Source organism: Podarcis erhardii, assembly GCF_964252035.2.
Source record: "Podarcis erhardii genome assembly, chromosome: 5".
Taxonomy (NCBI): Eukaryota; Metazoa; Chordata; class Lepidosauria; order Squamata; family Lacertidae; genus Podarcis; species Podarcis erhardii.
In genome coordinates, this window is record NC_138509.1 from 26,147,420 (window position 1) to 26,166,427 (window position 19,008).

The window sequence follows — 19,008 nt, forward strand, 5'->3', positions numbered from 1 at the left end:
TTGCAGCTCACGAAACTTTGAACACTTCAGACATTACAAATATTTAATTACCTAATAGATAGTTTATTACCAACTAGGTTCTACTCAAAATAAATTCTGCATAATGGCAAAGGGAAAAATATAAAAATCAGAAATGTAGAGAGAAGTGTAGGGTGAATAAAAAGAAAATGTTTTGCCAAGAAGATGCCACAAGACCCCGGGGGACAAATACTACCTGTGGAGATGGCAGCCAAGAATGATTAGCATTAGTAGAACCTAAGTTGCACAATCAATTGTGAAGCGATTTTTCGAGAGAGAGAAAATTCAAAGTCACTTACATCGATTTTGCAATAAACAATATGGGGCAGAGTTGCAAGGCATTTTGTGAACAGAATGACTTAAGAAGATGGTTTTGTGCAAAGTAATTTCAAAAACAAACCACCGCGTAGAATTCCGGAGAGTTCAGTCCTTGCATAGGATGAACATACGCACAGGATAGTCTTGAATATAGCCAAGGCTTGATGATACCCAGAAGCCTAATCTTTGATCATTATCGTGACTGTTGCCCAGCTACTGTAATCTCTTTGCTCTCTTTCTTAAAATCTGAAATTGCACTCCCCTGCACACTGTACTCGCCTTTCAAACAGGACCATTTCCCCCACACTTCAGTTGCGTACAAACTGAAGCCCTTTGCTGCACGTCACTGGGTGTTATTTATCTGCCTGGATAAAGAGACATAATAAATTGTTTGTATCGTTTGATATTCAGATAATACACTTGCGCTGTATTAGAATTATGGAGTGGAAAACTTCCTGTGTTTAGATGATAACAATATTTGGATTATTACAGAATGGAAAGGAGAATGCGGTTTCTTTGACGTTGGGTCTCTTGTGAAGATGCAACAGCATTTGAACCTCTTTTTGAAGGCTAAGCATAATTAAGCCGAGAGAGGAACTTGATAGGCATGCTGATATTCTTTCTATATGGGTTGAAGGTGCATCTTGCATAACTGTGTGAAATATGAGAGTGATGCTATTCATCAATAGCACATTCCATCTTTTTCTTCTTTTTTTTGCTGAGCGTAATAGAGTTCTTGGTGGAGTGAATGGAATCTGGTTTGAATTAAGATGTAATTAACAAATAGCCTTTTGCTTTGACGTGTTGCGTGAAGAACTTTCTATGCTCACTCATTCTCCAAAATGCCCAGAAATGGCTGCTGTTAAGTCCAGACAGCACCTTAAGAGACACATTACTTAGGCGGTATTGGTACAGTACCCCAACTCATCCTATCCTAGGTCTAGTTCTAGCTTAGCTTTGGTGCTGGATGGCTGTTGGTTCCCCTGCTCTACAAGAGTGTTTCCCAAACTTGGGTCTCCAGCTGTTTTTGGACTACGACTCCCATCATCCCTAGCTAGCAAGGGATGATGGGAATTGTAGTCCCCAAGTTCAGGAAACACTGTTCTACAATCACCCCAACTTATTTCTGCATGTTTCACAGTTGTGGAGAGGTGCAGGAGCAGGCCCAGCTGGTGAATTTCTCAGCGGCATTGGTGACTTTCATCTCCCAGCATGCCATAGGTGCGGGCAGGCTCACATGGACCTTTCCCTTGCTTCGGCTTCTGGAGCCACCCTCTACATTTTTCACTTTGGCTATTATGTTGGTTCAGCAACTTGCCTCTCTTGTTTCTATGCAGTAGCATGGAACTCTGTAGCTTCTGATTCTCTCTGCCAATCCTGCCCAATGGATAAAAAACCTTATGTACAGGCCCATTAATGGGTGGTGGCACTATACATAGAGGAGTGATGTATACCTGTCATCCAGCAATGTTGAATTGCTATATTTATTGTGAAAGCTGAGCTTGCACTGGGGGGGGGGCAGGCGCTGTCAATTTGAGACTGGTCATTTCAGAGCTGTGGGGAAACGGTGTCATTTTTGCTGTGGGACCTAAATAGTTGCTCGTTATTATTTTATTAAATTTATTGGCCGCTTTTTTACTAAAGTAACTCCAGGTGACTTACAAACTATAAACTGTACTAACGTACAGTTACATTAGTACAGTGGTACCTCCAGGTTAAGTACTTGATTCGTTCCGGAGGTCCGTTCTTAACCTGAAACTGTTCTTAACCTGAAGCACCACTTTAGCTAATGGGGCCTTCCACTGCCGCATTGCCGCCGGAGCATGATTTCTGTTCTCATCCTGAAGCAAAGTTCTTAACCCGAGGTACTATTTCTGGGTTAGCGGAGTCTGTAACCTGAAGCGTATGTAACCTGAAGTGTATGTAACCCGAGGTACCACTGTACCGATGAGAAAACAAATGTCCTGAACATGCAAACAAATGGGAAGGGTGTACCAGTAGTTATTACACACAGACACAACATACTGAGTGACAACATTTTATTGGCATTGCAAGGGCTTCAGGCACTTGACTTGGGGCACAAAAATGGGTCCTTCCTATTGCAAATAGTTAACAGATTGTATGTGCCTATTACATGATAAAACTGGCTCTGAACTGTACTTCAGACTGAGAGTGGGTTAATCTCATGTTTTGAATATTCTCCTCAATATTTAGATAGATATAGCTTAAAAATCACCTCTTTGTATGTAGAAGACTAGCATGTTAGGGAGAAGGCTTGGCTAGAACCTGACTTGCTCACTTTCTATGTGCAGCAGTTTCTTTTTGTGAGGGAATCCTCAAGCTTGATCCTCCTGCTGCAGTCTAGGAAGTCTTACTGTTCATGTAGGCTGGAACTTATATTTTTGTTGTTGTGTGTTCCTCCTGAACTATATGGACCCAAGACATCCTAACACTCCATCTCATATTGCTACCTTTTCCTCGCTAGCAAGTGCAGTTTGCTTTGCAAATCATTCCTGGTGCCCTTTATTTTTATTCCCTTGCTTTTACCTCTTTAGATTTCAGAACTGGTGTGCTTTTTTTTTCACGGCAAATTTGCAAAGTTTTCTCACTGAAGCTAATGTGCATAAATGAAAGGCTTGTGTCCGTTGGCCAATTCCTTAATTTTGCAGTTAGAGCTTTTAGTGCTTTGGGGGTAAGGGATGCCAGGCACATAATGGTCAGAATTAGAGTATTCCAGCCTGTTGTTCCAGAGGAGGAAAGCCATGTTAACCCAGATTCTGTTCTATGAGAAGGGTAATAGGTTGAATTTTTTTCTCTCTCTTCTTTCTTCTTTTACAGGTGCATGTGTTCAAAATGCAAATTAAACTTTGTGAACTATGCACACTGCTTTAGCATAATAGCAGATCATGCTGCTCTGCCTTAATGTAATTCCAGTTTCATCAGAAAGCAATTGCTGTATTAGAAGGATTCCTAGCCAAATACTTTGCATTGCCCAAAGTCAACCATTCAGTTGATTTTATTGGGGTGACTAATGCAAGATAGGAAAGCAGGATTTCAGCTAGAGAGCATAAAAAAGGAAGGCTCATATTATTTAACATGGCAGCCTAGGCACCAACAGAACTTTATTTAGTTTGTATGGGGGAATGCTTGAAGAGATGGGTATTTTTCATATTTCAATACAAATCTAATTTAAACCTCCCTGACTAATGCATGGATTTGTACGTAGTTATCCATAGATTTTGTGCATTTGCCAAATGCTCTAGCACTGCACTTGGCTCAAAGACAATATAAAATGCATTTAGAAATTCCTGTTCTGAGAGACAATATGCTGTATTTAAATGGGATGTTTTTTCATCCACCCCTAACAATAAACGTTTTAAATCATTGTACAGTGCCTGGCTGTGTTAGGCACTTGAGATTAGAATGATCATTGTTGCTATTGCTGTTTCTGCATGCACCTGATCTCCCCATTTTGTCTGCCCAATTAGGATGTACCCACGAAACTAGTGGCAAAGGCTGTTCCCCTGCCCATGACTGTCCGTGGACATTGGTTCCTGAGTCCAAGAACTGAGTACACCGTTGCCGTGCAGACTGCATCAAAGCAAGTTGATGGTGATTACATGGTTTCAGAATGGAGCGAAATCATAGAATTTTGTACAGGAGGTGAGCTCTTTGCTATGAAGATCCAGCTCATGGGGTCATGGGCTTAAGTAATGTATGTCCATTTATTTCACTGGGTTTGCTCTGAGATGACTTAGTTGCATATCACCCATAAAAAAGAAGCATCTTCAAGATGTGTGACTTAACTCATTTCTGTTTACAACAGGTAACTGTTTTACAGACTTGCCATTAATTGAGTGATTCTTTTTTACAATGCACACATCCTTCCAGGCTATTTTGCTTTTGGCAATTCCCTTCTGTGTGAAGGCACCAACGTGAAGGCACCTTTCATGGGCCTACCCCGATTGCTGTAATATTAATCATATATTTCCTCCTCCTGCTGCTGTGAGCAGAAATAACGTCACATTGTTATTTCTGCTTTTCACTTGGAACTAAAACACTTTGAAAGCTCAGAGGTTAGTGTGCTTTGTGTTAATTAGTGGGTTTGGGAGGGAGCTTTTAATAGCATATTAGTCTGGAGCTAATCCCTTTTGGGTGGGATTCACCTTATGAGCCCCATTGCCAGAAGCCCTGTGCAAGGATTTCTACGTGAGCAATGGTTTCTCCCCATCTCCTTTTCTTTGCACCTCTGTGCACCCCAAAATTGTCCCTGGGGGGTTGGGAGAAGCCCCAAGACAGCCCTCAGCAGGAGGAGAGGGGGGAATCGTCCCATCTGCTAAGCTGAATGAAGCATTTGCACCAATGGAACATTCGTAACAGTGTGATGTTGAAGTCCAGCCTGTGTTTTTAGGTAGAAAAAAAAGTATGCTCAGACCCTGAAATCAGCATCTGACACCCTTCATGTGCCTCCTCCACAAGAATTCTAGAGGGTGGCAACCTGAGAATGGGCCTTCTCTGCGGTGGCTCCCCATCTGTGGAATGCTCTCTCCCCAGGGAGGTTTGCCTGGTGCCTTGATTATACACCTTTAGGTGCCAGGCAAAAACATTCTTCAGCCAAGCCTTTGGATAATTAACATCCTATGTGTTTGTCGGAGGAGGAAGCCAGAGTTATTGGTTTGGTCTTGTTCTTGTTTTTATTATGCTGTGTGTGTGTGTGTGTGTGTGATTTTTATCTTGTGAATTGCCCTGAGATCTACAGATGAGGGATGGAATAGAAATTGAAAAATTGAAAAAACGTGAAAAATGTGTGAGTGGCTGGCTGAACACATTCTTTCTCCCAAATAAATTCTGGGCACTGCAGTTCATTAAGGGCTTCTGGGAATTGTAGCTACATTGCCCAGGTTCTTTGAGCGAAAGAATCGTGTTTCGAATGTTCTCTAAGGGTAGAATGAGAGCTGGAGAACTTCCAACGTGATCGTTGCTCCTGGGTCCCCACTGACCTCTGTCTCACCCCAGAGCGTAGAGCATCACCATGTGGACTTTGGAAAACATTGTGTGTTGCTTCCCACTAGCAGACTGTTTTTTATTCACAGATTATTCAAAGGTCCACTTAACACAGCTTTTGGAAAAGGCGGAAGTGATTGCAGGGCGCATGCTTAAATTTTCTGTGTTTTATCGGAACCAGCACAAGGAATACTTTGACTATATCAGGTAAGAGAACCAGGACTTGTCAAAGGCAAGTATCTCTGCGCGGAGCTGAGGACAAGGTTTTCTCCACTGTGTACGTAACAAGAAAGCTGCCTATGTGTCAGCTTCTTTATTGATCAGCATTGGCTACCAATACATGTTATACATGGTGAAGTTAGTAGCCAGGTACTTGTTTGTATAATCTGTGCCACCTCTGAGAGCTTCAGGTGGGTGACAGCTTTATAAAATAACATGCATAAAAACAAGACTTTTAAAAACTCCAGATACAGTCATTTATTCATAATTTGCCATTGTTGGGATTCAGTTAGAGTACAAAAGGACGTATGGGACTTGTAACAAACACTGTGCTGTGCACCTCTCTTTAAAAATATATACATATACTTCTGCAAACCTTGGGACTCATAAGAGAATACAGATACCCCATGTTGCTTCTCAGTGGGGCTGGCATGGCCTGAGTTCCCCCGCATTAGAGGGAGCAGTAGAATTCTATAGCTGCTCAACTGAGAATCCCATATGCAACTGGGCAGCTGTGTATACAATTTCCAGGGCTGGAAGTGCAGATTGTCACTACTGTCATTGGTCACCTATTTGAGAAAGGAGACAGGATTCAGCTTCTTTCATTTCCTCAGATAATTAGCAAGCAGGTCAGTAAGCCAAACTTTGACTTGCCATCAGTGAGCAAAACGTGTTGTTTCACCCTGCTAAACTCCTGCCCTGCTGTTACTCCCTTTCCCAAGCCAGGCAGGAGCAAAACAAGTCGAAGTTGTGTTATGTGCTAACCAGCACTCATAGCTTGTTTATCTCCAAAACAGACCAGCAACATACTTTGGCTTCCTTTCACAGTTTGTTTGGAACTAGGGAAAAGGAGGAGTAGGGCACAATTTTTAGCAGGCTGCATGAGCACAATTGCTCACTCATAGTAAACCATAGCTTGCTAACTTACCATGATGTGTGAACCAGACTAATTATTCTGTTCTAATGTACTTGAATCAGTGTAGTATAAACGTTCTGTAATATATCCAGGCCTGGGGGGGGGGGGGATGGTCTACAATTAGCTTAACTGGCCACTGGATGTCACTGTACTGCCGTTCAAGAATGGTTACCTGGCCCTTTTCAATTTCCAGGATGATGGATTTTATTTACTGATGGTGGTTTTGATGTTTAGCTCATCTGCAGCAGCTTAATCTTATTTTGAATACACTTTCTTTTCAGTCTTGTTTTAGGAAAACAAAGGTGGCACTTTCAGGAAGATAAACATTTATCATTTGCCTTGTGGCTGCACTTAATAGTAGCATAGAACCGGTGAAGTCAATAACTCTCTGCCCTTGCATGAATAATTCACCGATGTGGCACATTCTGTATGCATCTGTGTAGCAAGTCTTAGGAATTGCCCCCCCCCCTCCACACACACACAAAATGCTGCAGAATCAGGGAGGTGGTTGTTGCTGCTACTGCTGCCGCCTGCAGCAAAATGTTGCAGCATCGAATTCCCACATTCAGTGTTCCAGCCAGCCACACCCTCTTTCTGGATACTCTATTCCAGTCCCAACAGACCCTTAGCATTCTGTTGCCATTAGACTGGGGCAAATCTGTCAATTCTGAGTTCTAATTTTTCCAGACTTGAAATCAGTTCTCCACACTTTGCCCAACAGAAGCAATGCATTGATTGGCCCTATCAGAAAGCAAGTCTCAGAGGTTTTGTACACCAAAAGCACAATTGCTGGTGCCATTTTAAAAAGCTAGAATGTGAGATCTGTGCCTACACACTTATATAGTTTGTTTTCCTGAATGGGAAAGGGATATATGCTTTTGTGGGTGGCAGAAGGTGTGTAAATACAGTGGTTCACCTTGGGTGCTTGTTTCGATGAAACAAAGGAAAGGTTCCTGGTCTGAAACCCTGGAGAGCAACTGCTACCACGCTAGATGGACCAGAGGTCTTGTTTAAAGCCACTTCCTTGACCCAAGGCAGCTTCTTTAAGTTCCTAATGTCTCGCTCACTGATGCCCCTGTAAATATAAACCATTACCCTTCCTTCATTTCTAGAGAGCAGCACGGGAGCGCTCTGCAGCCTTCGGTCAAGGATAACAGCGGGAGCCATGGCTCTCCCATCAGCGGGAAGCTGGAGGGCATCTTCTTCAGCTGCAACACCGAATTCAACACTGGGAAGCCCCCGCAGGATTCGCCCTATGGAAGATACAGGTTTGAGATAGCGGCGGAAAAACTTTTCAACCCAAATACTAACTTGTACTTTGGGGACTTCTACTGCATGTACACAGCCTACCACTATGTCATCCTCGTCCTCGCGCCCGCCGGCTCGCCGGGAGACGAGTTCTGTAAGCAGCGCCTCCCTCAGCTGAACTTGCAGGATAACAAATTCCTGACCTGCACTGAAGAAGACGGGGCGATGATCTACCACCACGCGCAGGATGTAATCTTGGAAGTGATTTACACTGACCCTGTGGATCTCTCCCTCGGCACCGTCGCGGAAATCACAGGCCACCAGCTCATGAGCTTGTCGACGGCCAACGCTAAGAAAGATCCCAGCTGCAAGACGTGTAACATCAGTGTTGGACGTTAATTCGGTGGTCCCCCCCCACCTCTTCCTTAGGAGCCTTCTCTGTGGCCTATTCCCCATTGCCATCCGTTCTCATCAGACGCATGCATAATGCTGCTCTTCCCAAGAGCAAACACCAGTGATCAAATTCCTCAATAGTCTTCTTCAAGCAGAGCTTAACAATGCAGCTGGCACAGAGCAGCAGCTCCACCACCACCACCACGGCACCCTGTGTCCAGATTTCCCCCTCCCCACTGTAATATTTAGGGCAGGCACACTCACCCCATGTTGTGTTGTCCTCATGTTTCTGTAGCCTCCTGTCCACATTCAAAAATCATTGGCTGGGCAGCACTTAACATGATGGCAAACTGCAAAGCAGGTAAGTGTGCCCAAACGTTGTCGGGGAAAAGGACCATCCAACCTGGGCATGATGTCATTGGCGGCAGCGCTGTACCCAGTGAAGCATGTAGTTCTGCCCTTAGTATTATATTCCTTACCTTCTTGGTCCACCACTGCTTTTCAACTGTTAGGAATCTTGGGTTTTTTCTTTCTAGCAACCATTTATATATCTAGATGCTGCAATTGGTGTTCCATTTTCTTATTATTTTTCTCTCCTCCTCCTCCTCCTCCTCCTTCATATTGCCAAATGTAACAAATCTATATAAACAAGCTTTAGCGAAATAAAAAAAAAAAACTACTGGCTTCTAAATGGTGTTTTAAATATGTATTCATTTTAATCTACTGAACAACTTAACTGAGATATCTCCAAACAGCATGAAAGGGTGTAATTGCAGCATGATTTAACTCTTGCAGCCTAGAAAAAAAAAATGTCAGCACTTCCAATGTGTTGTTTGACAGTGTTATTTATGTTATTTATATTAGCTAACAAGCAGGGAAAAAACCCACCTGTGTTTCAACATAATAAATAGAAAAATATTTTATTTGTACTGTTGTATAAAATATTATACAATCATATAGAATATATAGATACATTTTAATAGCAACTGTATACATATGTCATGAAACCATTTTTCCCTTATCAAAGATGTAGTTTGTAAACTTCAAATTCTTGTGTATCTGTTCCTGTTGCTCTGACATGACTTTTAATTAAAACAGATTTATGAAGGAGACCATTCTGATTCATAAAAGTTATATAAATGATGAAGCCAATTACACTGAAACATTACATCATTCTTTTTTTAAAAAATAAATTTAAAAATTCCACTTAGGTATATAAGCAGTGTGACATGATCCCACAAATGTTTTTTTGAAAGTTCTTTTTGTTTTGTTTTTCTCTTTTAAAAACCATGCTTCAACGTTACATACAGCAGAAATAAATAAAAAAACAAGTTTTGTGGCTAAATAGGCTTCATGAAATCAACAGCTTCTTTTATTACTATAGCAAAAAGAGCTGAGGTACAATCTATTGTCTTCAGCTCTGTTCGCAAGGAGGGGGTTCCCCTAGAGGCATTGATGGAGGCCTCCCTGCTGGCCCTGGCAGCTCAGCCTCCCAGGCCAAGCGGCACATAACCGCTTGGATTGTACCCCAACCCCTTGCTGGCTATTTGTGAAAATAAAACCCTGCACTCAAGGACAGGACCACACGGTTAAGGTCAGCCCCACACGAGGGGCAGTACACAATGACCTCACATAGTTTACCCAGGGATCCCCCACCTTTACAGAAGCAGTGCTGGAAGACTAAGGATTATGCCCCTGGTTTTCTTGTCATTGGTACAAAATGACAAAACAAGAACACTAAAGACAGTACATATATCTCTACCTGGAGCTCTTTCTCGAACTTCTTTGCCACCGAAACCTGTGTTTGCCAGTGAGTGGTGCGTTCTCACCGACTGTCCCTCTCCCATGGAATTCATGTGCCACTCAGGCATGACCTATTGCAAATTTACCTCCGTTTATAAAGGCGTATTCCTTTTTTAACGGCAAGACCGGGGGGTGGGGGTGGGGGAATATATCCACGTTTATATTCTATCACAGTAAACCAGAAAAGAAGCCCAGCCTCCTTCAGTTCATCACCATGACACTTAGATTAAATAATCTGCATACATTGATCTATCCAAAATATCATAATGCAATAAACTATTGTCACTATTTTTAATAAACTATCTTGGCAATCATCACACAGGAAATATTAAGGTCCTACAAAGTGCATGCTTTCAAACAAGCTTTGGTTGTCAGGAAAAAGCAAAACAAATTATAGCACTGGGCTAAGGAAAAGTGCTACAGAAATAAAAATTGGCATGTGCCATTAATAACTTTGCTTCACTTTGCTTTATTTCGGTTTCTATCAACCGGTGTCTTTTAAGCAATTTCTGCTTAAAAGGATGGAGCAGCTTTACATTGCCTGGTCATTTTTTAAATAGCCACTCTTTCCTGTTTAAGTTCTTTCTCCCTTATATATGCCGTATTTCGTATCCCCGCACCCCACCAAATAGCTGAGACTTTTCAAAATTATTATTATTTACCTCTTTATTCTGCTTCAGCATTTTCTTAAGCTATTTTACCTCGCTCTATGAGTTAAGGGCTCAAGTGACGAATAACCTTTTCCTGGCTCCAGCGACATCCAACACACACCTGCTTCTAAAGCTTCTAGAAGATCACCAGAACTGCAATCAGAGTAACTTAATAAGGGTTTCAGCATGGAAACAGTCAGTTTTGTATCACAGTCACCAGCCCTGCTGATCTTATTACTCCCCATTTGCAACACCGTGAATTCTGGGTGCACTTTGTAAGGGAGATTATCATGACGGATAAAGCTTTCGGAACTGCTAGTCTAGCACTACTGGCCTTGTTCTGGCAAAACCCCAGTAAGCTTCCAAAGAAAACCCAAGCATCCCTTGAATCTATGCACAATATCACAACTACTGGAGAGCACAGCTGCTGTTTAGGCAGCCGGTAGCCACTCTCCTTTGCCTGAAGCAGCGCTTGGGCTCAATAACAGCAGGTGCTGCTGCTGGTGGTGGTGTGGAAGCTTGTGTAGCAGCACTGGCAAAAACAGGAACTCTGGAAACACTCTGCTAACATTACTCAAAGACCTTAATCTATCCCATCTCAAGGACTGCAATTTAAGTCTGAGTGCCACAAGCTTTAGTTTCTCAGTGCACACTGTAATCAAGGTTCCTCGAGAAAGCAAGAGGCTCTAGGAATGGGATAACGGGGGCACAAGCAGCAACACTAGAACCAAATGCAATGGGCAAGACTGCGTGACTTTGCCAAAATGGGTAAACTCCGAAACTTAAAAGTACCTGTAACCAGCTTAGATCATCATAACTGTGTCTTAAGATCCACTCTGATGTTTTGCTTTGGAGTAGTTGAATAATGAGTGAATAAAGGCAACAACGACGAGACACGCTCACGAAAACTTGTAACTATTAAAGAAAAATTAGACTGGCAGGCAATGCACAGAGGAGTCCTGCTCCTGATAGCTATTTTCATGCAGGACCTCCCTGGTGTTTTGCATTCCAGTGCTCAGGCCAGAGATGAAGCCTGGAAAAATTAATTGGCCGACTCCTTTGCCATGAGCTAAGGGATAAAAAAGCCACCTGTCATCAGCACAACACTCCACCTCTCTTACTTTTTAAAATTGATGGTTTGTTTGCTTTTTAGATTTCTCTAGGTGTGAATTCTATAGCTCCTGGGAGGCTGTCCCTGGCGTCACAGGATTTGTTCCATCTCCCTCTCATGAGGGTGAGAGAGAGAGATCTGCCTTGAAAGGTCAGCAGCTGGCAGTTCTCCATGATCAGACCTGCAACATCTGAGAAGACAAACAGAGTCCAGAGTAGGATGGACAAGGTGCTGGATCTACAGGATCCAAAGTCCCCTGAATTTGGGGGAGGCGGACATTCCAGTCCTGAACCTACTGTAACTTTCCTCCCAATGAGCAATGAGAGAGGGAGGTTTTTATTTTTTAAAAAGTCACACAACTGTAGAAAGCCACATGAAAGACCATGGTTCAGTGACAGAACATCTGCTTTGCATGCAAAAGGTCGCTGGTTCAATCCCTGACATCTCTACGTAGGGATGGGAGAGAACCATCCCTGAAAAGACACTGCCAGTAAACAATGCTCAGCTAGATGGACTAATGGTCTGACTCTGTACAAGACAAGCACAAGTGGGTAGGGAAAGTGGGCTTCGCCCTGTCTCACAGATGTGCTCTGCCCACCAAAACCCATTTATCTAAACCAAGCATTATTGACAAGAGAGTTGGGTCTGGAAGCCCAGCTGTCTGTCGTTTTATCTTTTTGTTTCAATTGTTCTGCAACCAGTGGTTATAAATGGTCATGAATATAATTATCTAGAAACTGCCAGCTCATAAGGCACAGGTCTAATGATCCAAGTGGACATTGCAAACATCATTGTTTTTGGAATTGTACCTAAAATGGCAAATGGGCATGTGCAATACGGCTGCTGACTCCTTCCCTTCCACCACGCACACACACACACACACACCAGCGATATTTCATTGCTCTTACAAATCTAGATGGCATCCACCTAGTAAAATACATGCAATTATGCCATCACTCCTATTAGTAAATGGGTGAGAGTGTGTGGGTATCACCTGCACACGAACAGGCTAGGCACCAAAATACATCCAGGGGTAGGCCTGTGGTGGGTCTCTCCAATTGGGGGGGGGAGCGTGAAGAAAAAAATTAAGACCCCAGCAAGAGTGACTTTGGGTGAGGGGCAGAAGGAGGGGATAATGTGAGCAGAGGCAGGTGGGGGGTACGTTTATGGAGAAGGAGGGAGCTCCAAGCCTAATCTGACCCCCCCACTTGGAGGATCCTTTAAACTTAGGAATTGTTCCTTCACAGTTTCTGGGAGCATGAGGTGGGGGGTCCTCTCCCTGAGTCTTGGCTTTGGGGCCAATGGGAAGCGGCAAGCTTCACATACATACACACACCCTTAGGCCCCCACCCCCAAAGCTGTCTTGAGGGCTGTACAGCTTCCACTGCAGCCCCTCTGCTTGAACGGGGCACCTGCCAATGATAGCAGAGAGGCAGCTATACTTGAAGCCGGCTCCATACAGCCAGAAATAATGACTGGGTAGTGGAAAAAGAGGAGAGGGTCAAATGAGGACCAATAAACCTCCTCCTTCCCCTGTTTTTCTTCTCTCGTTCTGCAACTTTCTACACAGTGCACTTCAAAGAGAAACCTTGTCTTCCCTGGTTAAGCAGGTATTGCATGCCTTATTGGGGTTTTCCTCTCACTCAGCCAAAATCAATGAGGGCTATGCAAATTCAGGAAGCTGGGCCCATCGTCCAAAGCCTAAGTTAGGTTCCTGCTAGAGTTAGCTTCCCCCAATAAGCATATTTAGAACCAGAAGACCCTGTTTTTTCCCCAGAACAATGAAGCTCTGCTAGCTTGCTCTCCCCAGCTTTCCAGCACAGGAAAGGTTGCCTCAGCCTCAGTAAAGCCACTCTTGCCTTGATGTGCCAGCATGGCAGGAACCGCATGGTGATCTGAATACCCCTTGTGTTGTGTGGAGAAGACAGCCTCTTTAACCTTCACAGAGCTGAGGATCCAGAAGGAATAGCTGCCATTCACACCGGCCTCTGCTGGGTGGGGGAAATGGGCAGGCTATGGTATTGCAATGAAAATGGGCAAGCCAAGTTCTTCACCAAGAAAAGCAGAATTCTACAACCTGTGTACATTACGCAAATAGTCATAATTTATCTTGCTGTGCACAACTCTCTTCTTCTTCTGTTTTTAATTTAGTCACGATGAAGGAAAAGCCGTTAAAGGTCCTGAAGTCACACCACTGCAAATCCTATGCTGTTTCCATGCTGCCTCCTGACATTTCACTAAGTGTTGCCCACACACACACTTTCACAAGCATGCCTTTGCAAACCAAGAGCTAGGAGCCTCCTTCCTATTTTTACCCAAAAAAATAAGGAGATAAAAAGCTACCGTTGTCAGGAAATGGAATTCTATACCCAGTTCCATATGTTATGCGGGGGGGGGGGTTGCTGCTTGCGTGGAATTACAGCACACACTCACAAACAACAGCTCAGACAAGCTCTGCATATTTCTATTCTGCCACAGGATTCCACCCACCCACAACATCTGGGTGCTGTCTCATGTATCCAACATGGTGCCCTCTATATGTTTTGGACCCCAACTCCCATCAGCCCCAGCCAGCACAGATAACAGGTGGGAACTGTACTCCAAAACATTTGTAAGATCTGGTGCTGGCTACCCTTGATTCAGACCACATCACCTCCTGTTCCTGCCTCAAACCCATCCCATAATACCCCCATCCCGCCAAGTGTGAACCGCTCTCCAAAATTCTGCCTGCCAATTTGGTATCTGAACTAGGTATCTGAGGCTCTTCCTTTGTGCCATAATTCTTCCCATGTTTCCTGCACCTGAAAAGTAGAATTTCTACCTACCCTAAATACAGCCTGAATGATGCAGTGGAGCTTTCCATGCAGTCCAATCTGTGCACATTCCACAAACATAGGTTGTTGCCTATATCAGAGCCATCCTTCATTCTCTCTTTATCCTGCAGGAGCTATCTTGCCCTGAACTTCCACCCTGGCTCCGCCACTTCAGGAGGGGTGTCATACACATCAAGTGAGAAGTGTCTCTGCCAAACTGGTGGATTTAGATGGTCCTTATCTGTTAAATATTGGAGGGGAAACAAGAGGATCAGGAACCCCCTAAATGCAGGACGGATGAAGACTTGCATCTTGGGTGCCCATTAAATTCTCAAAAATGTCCCCTCCTACACAGGTATTTGATCTATGGAAAAAGTAAGATTTTTTACTGATGGTTGTGTTTGGGCAAACAGGGTCCTCTAGAGCACACTGAACCAGAAAATACAGCTGCTCACATTCCTGGGGGTTGTTGGTCAAGTTTTTATCTGCAGGGGTGTGCTGATTTTCCTTCCGTCATTGTCCTCAACCAAGATGGAAAACTACAGTTTTGCTGTGACCTGTACTTTTTTATCTAGCCCAGCAAGCAGAAAAGAGGTTCTTTACTGGTGCATCTCTCCTCCCAAGATTAGAGATGGTTTTCATTCTGGCCCTCCCAGTGAATCCTAGGATACAAAAGCTGTCCAGGCTACACACTGGAATATCACACATAAAAAAGGCCAATCAGATTGTGGAGGACACTTCATAATGCTGAGTAGGTTTAGGAGAATTGCCTACCTAGAATTGTGTTCCAAGTTTACCTGATGGGCTGCTCAAGAGACTTTGACGTGCCTCTCTTTTTCTCTAGTCCTATGCTGCCCAAGTGGGAAGAGACAAAAAAAACACACACCTGGGTGAGCCTGTTTGGATGATTGCACTGTCCTTCCATACCTTTGAGTGCTGTTGAATTAGCACCATCTGCCCGGAAACACGTCGCAGTGGAGCTTTGAAATGAAACAGGAAGTCCCGCCAACCTGGCTTCCTGAATGTGCATATATGACTACCTCCTTTTGGCTAAAGCGAGGGGAAACTTGTCTGAGTGAAAAACAGCTCCAGAAACAAGAGGAGACTCACAGGTAAGTGTTAGCCCTCCCATTCAATCACTCCTCCTTCCTGCATTCTCACACCCCTTTCTCTCACTCTCTTGCTCACCTGCAGCGGTAGAACATAAATAAAGTGCATCAGAATTTCAAGGTGTCAAAGCCATTGTGCAGGAAGAGCCAGACCTGTGCAATCCTCTCTCTCTCTCTCTCCTTTTCCCAGACCAAGGAGTTTTACTATTGCAAACCACTGGACTTCAGATGGTTTTGGAGACATCGTGCTTGCTGATGAGGACCTCCAGCAGCCTCAGCTTGGCTTTGATGTGCTTGTATTCCAAGTACTCCTCTGCCATGGGGATGCGGTCCTCCTTTTGGGGAGTCCTGTAAAGCGGCAAAATTTGAGTGCTGGGGCTTAAAAGGAGCAAGCATTCGCAGAGCACTTCTGGCTCAAATATGACTTTTGTGTTTGTCTCTTTAATCATAGGTTCCCACATATAACAAGGGGAAAGAAAATATAGTGCAGATATGTTTTTAGGAATTGATATTTAAAAACCCACATTCAGACAGTCTTCTTCCAAAGAAGAGGCAAGTGAATATTGGAGAGAACTGTACGCAAGGTTAGGCGATATGCTTGCTTGCAACAGTGGGGTTCAGAGACTGTGGGACACCCCTGCACTCACACACATTAATACGTTTGTTAACATGTTGAAGGCCATTGGGTCTGCTCTGTATGTGAGCTATTCTAATATGTCATCTTTTCAACAAATCATAGGTGCTGTTCTCATCTACAAATGGCCAACAAATACTCCCATGGAATGAGCAGGAGAGTAATCCCCAAAAGTGTACATTGTGGCAAACTTAAAACTGCCAGTATGCTGGTACAACTCAATTAAACCCAACACACATTGACAGACAGACAGACAGACAGACAGACAGACAGACAGACAGAGGTGGCTGCCCATTATATTTCTGCATAAATGGCTCCTCTGGACTTGTCTCTTTCCAATCATAGGCACATAGGGAGGAAGTTCTCCTGCAGGAAGATACCTCTTATTCTTACACACCTCAGTAATAAACTTTTTTGTGGTGGAGGGCAGAGAGTTGTGAGCATGATGTGTGCCTGCCAATTTCAATTCCTAGGAAAAGAAGGGTACCTTTGCTATGGCAAAATCAGAAATCCTTGGCAAATCTTGGTTTGTGTAGTCACCAGAGGAAAATTCTCAGGATTTTAGTACTACAGGGGAAAGGCTCACTCAGAGATCTGTAGACAACTTACTCTTCAGGATCTGTGACTGTCTAGGTCAGTAGCGACATACAGAAGGGGTACAGAGACCAAGCATGAATGTAGTTGCCTTACCTTCCTGTTTGCTTAAAGAACTGATCCTCAAATTCTCGTAACATTTTCCTTAGCCTTTTCTTATCAGCTCTCGTTTCTCGGAGATGTTCCAGCAGTACGGGCCTGCAAAAGGAGAATTGTGTCTGAAAACACTGAAAGTGACAGACAGGTAACAGATTTGGGATCAGGAATATGCACGCAGCTTCAACAGGTGCTCCTCTTTCAGCCCGTGCCTAGGACAGGATGTTCTCAAACGACATGCATTTTGCTAATTAATTCCAATAGATTTTGAAAGTTCTGACAAGACACAGAGTGATTTACAGTAATGTTTTACACTAATTATTATTATTATTATTATTATTATTAGGCAAGTAGGAAAAGTTGTACTACATTAGGCCAATTTCCAGTACGTATTTACTGTTTGTAGCTGTGGGTCATTGTCGATGCCGTAAAAAGCCTATTAGCACAGGCATGAAACAAAAATATATCCTCTGTTACATTAGGCATGTGAACAGATGGCTTAGGATCACTTCAAAGCACAATGCGAAGAGATGACGGGGAGATTTGCGCTTTTTGTTCCCCACACTTCTGCATCTTGTCAGAAACCGTATCCCCCCTAAGGAACAACCATGCTATTTTGTTCAGTTTAAGAAACAAAAATCAGTCCTCACATTGTGGCCTCGTGCAAGTTGGACATTGACAGGGCAGGCTGTTTGACTGCTTTCTTTTCATCCAGGGGTGACACAAAGGCAGGCTCATTCTCCTCATCTGAATGACAGAGATGTTCTTCAGAAGGCAAATGGAGGGACATGCCAGAGGACAATTCATAGCTGCTCTGGGAGTGATCTTCATCAGAATCTTCCTCCTCCTGCTTGTAACACAGAGCGAGGGTTATCAAATTAATTACCTGCATGCACATCGGTGGAAAGGAAACATAAAATAGATCTGCACCAGAAATAACTACTGAAAAAGTTCCATAGAAAGTGCATGAGAGTAACCATGGTTAAAAAATAATGCTAAGAAAATGTGACTAACAGAATCTCCTCAGGACATAAGCTACACACTCTTAATCAGGAATTCACATGGTCATTCCCACAAGGGAATTAACTTTGTGTGACACCACCTCTTAACATGAATGTAAGAAACTGCAATTTTGGGGATCTAGTTTTCCTTCAGAACCATTTCCATGGAACTAGCCTTGAAGCCCAGTCCTAAACAAGTAAAAATGCTGAGTCCAATGCATTTTATTTCTTGGGAATAATGCTTGTGTTTGCAGCCTTACTCGTGTAAGCAGATTGCCACAGAAAAGAAAGTGAGGCACACCCTTAATGGGGTAGCAACAAACAATTTGGCTTACTTCACTCTCATAAAAGACACCTTCCCAAAGGATGGTCATTGTTTCCCAGTACTGTACAAGCTTTGTTATTATCAAAGTTTGAGCTAGACACAGTGGTTACTTTTTAAAAGAAGACAACCCGAGGACTCAAATCTGCCTGGGATGCAACTTCCCTAATCCAAAAGATGGGGATACCCAGGAATGTGGGAAAGGAAGGGCAGGACACATCAGGATTCCTGTGGGAAACACCGGTGTGAAGACCAGTGTCGTGCACCAAGTGTGGAAATAAAGTGTGCACATATCAGTTGTGTCCCCCAGATGTTTCTCCCAGGGATTTACAGATATACGTATGGACATATTTAACTTCCAAGGGTTATTAGACTGCTGTGGAAACAGGGCCGGATTTAGGTTTGATGAGGCCCTAGGTTACTGAAGGTAATGGAGCCCTTTATATGTCCAGCTGTCCTTTGTCAACAACAAATTGTCGCTGTTTTTCGTGTTGAATATATGCTATATGGTAATTTATGGACCTAATAGGTATCAAAAGCCATTTGTACATAACAAAATAGGTATTTTATCAAAGTAATTGCTGAACTGAAATACAATTAATACAGGGTTTTTCCTTTAATTTTTTTGAGGGCCCCAAGAGAGTGGGGCCCTAAGCTATAGCTTGTTTAGCTTATACGTAAATCCAGCACTGCGTGGAAAACACCAGCGTAACATTGGTTTCCAGCAGTAGTCCTGGATGTGTTGTCAATCTGCAGGGT

General features: G+C 43.4%; 2 protein-coding genes and 1 long non-coding RNA gene across 17 annotated transcripts in view; 1 reads left to right on the forward strand and 2 right to left on the reverse strand.

Annotated features, from left to right (window-relative positions):
- The window catches only part of PHYHIPL (phytanoyl-CoA 2-hydroxylase interacting protein like), an 85,954-nt gene extending 73,760 nt beyond the window's left edge, over positions 1-12,194 (forward strand). For all 3 annotated transcript variants that reach the window (XM_081861227.1, XM_081861228.1, XM_081861226.1), the window contains 3 exons: positions 3,825-3,999; positions 5,430-5,547; positions 7,588-12,194. In XM_081861227.1, the coding sequence (XP_081717353.1) occupies positions 3,825-3,999; positions 5,430-5,547; positions 7,588-8,122 (828 nt within the window). In that variant the 3' untranslated portion in view covers positions 8,123-12,194. The remainder of the gene's footprint in view (positions 1-3,824; positions 4,000-5,429; positions 5,548-7,587) is intronic.
- LOC309341620 lies at positions 5,793-7,704 on the reverse strand. The gene is made up of 2 exons (XR_014156441.1): positions 7,571-7,704; positions 5,793-6,569 (listed from the first exon to the last, which is right to left on the reverse strand). It is a non-coding gene; the product is annotated as an uncharacterized lncRNA (long non-coding RNA).
- Positions 8,719-19,008, reverse strand: part of FAM13C (family with sequence similarity 13 member C) — a gene marked incomplete at its 3' end in the record, with an annotated part of 74,216 nt that continues 63,926 nt past the window's right edge. For 6 of the 13 annotated variants that reach the window (XM_081861210.1, XM_081861211.1, XM_081861208.1 and 3 more), the window contains 3 exons: positions 17,577-17,776; positions 16,927-17,028; positions 8,719-15,950 (listed from right to left, as the gene is read on the reverse strand). In XM_081861210.1, the coding sequence (XP_081717336.1) occupies positions 15,827-15,950; positions 16,927-17,028; positions 17,577-17,776 (426 nt within the window). Of the gene's footprint in view, positions 15,951-16,922; positions 17,029-17,576; positions 17,777-19,008 lie in introns of those variants that run through there. The other 7 variants (XR_014156384.1, XR_014156383.1, XR_014156385.1 and 4 more) reach the window with 7 other exon arrangements.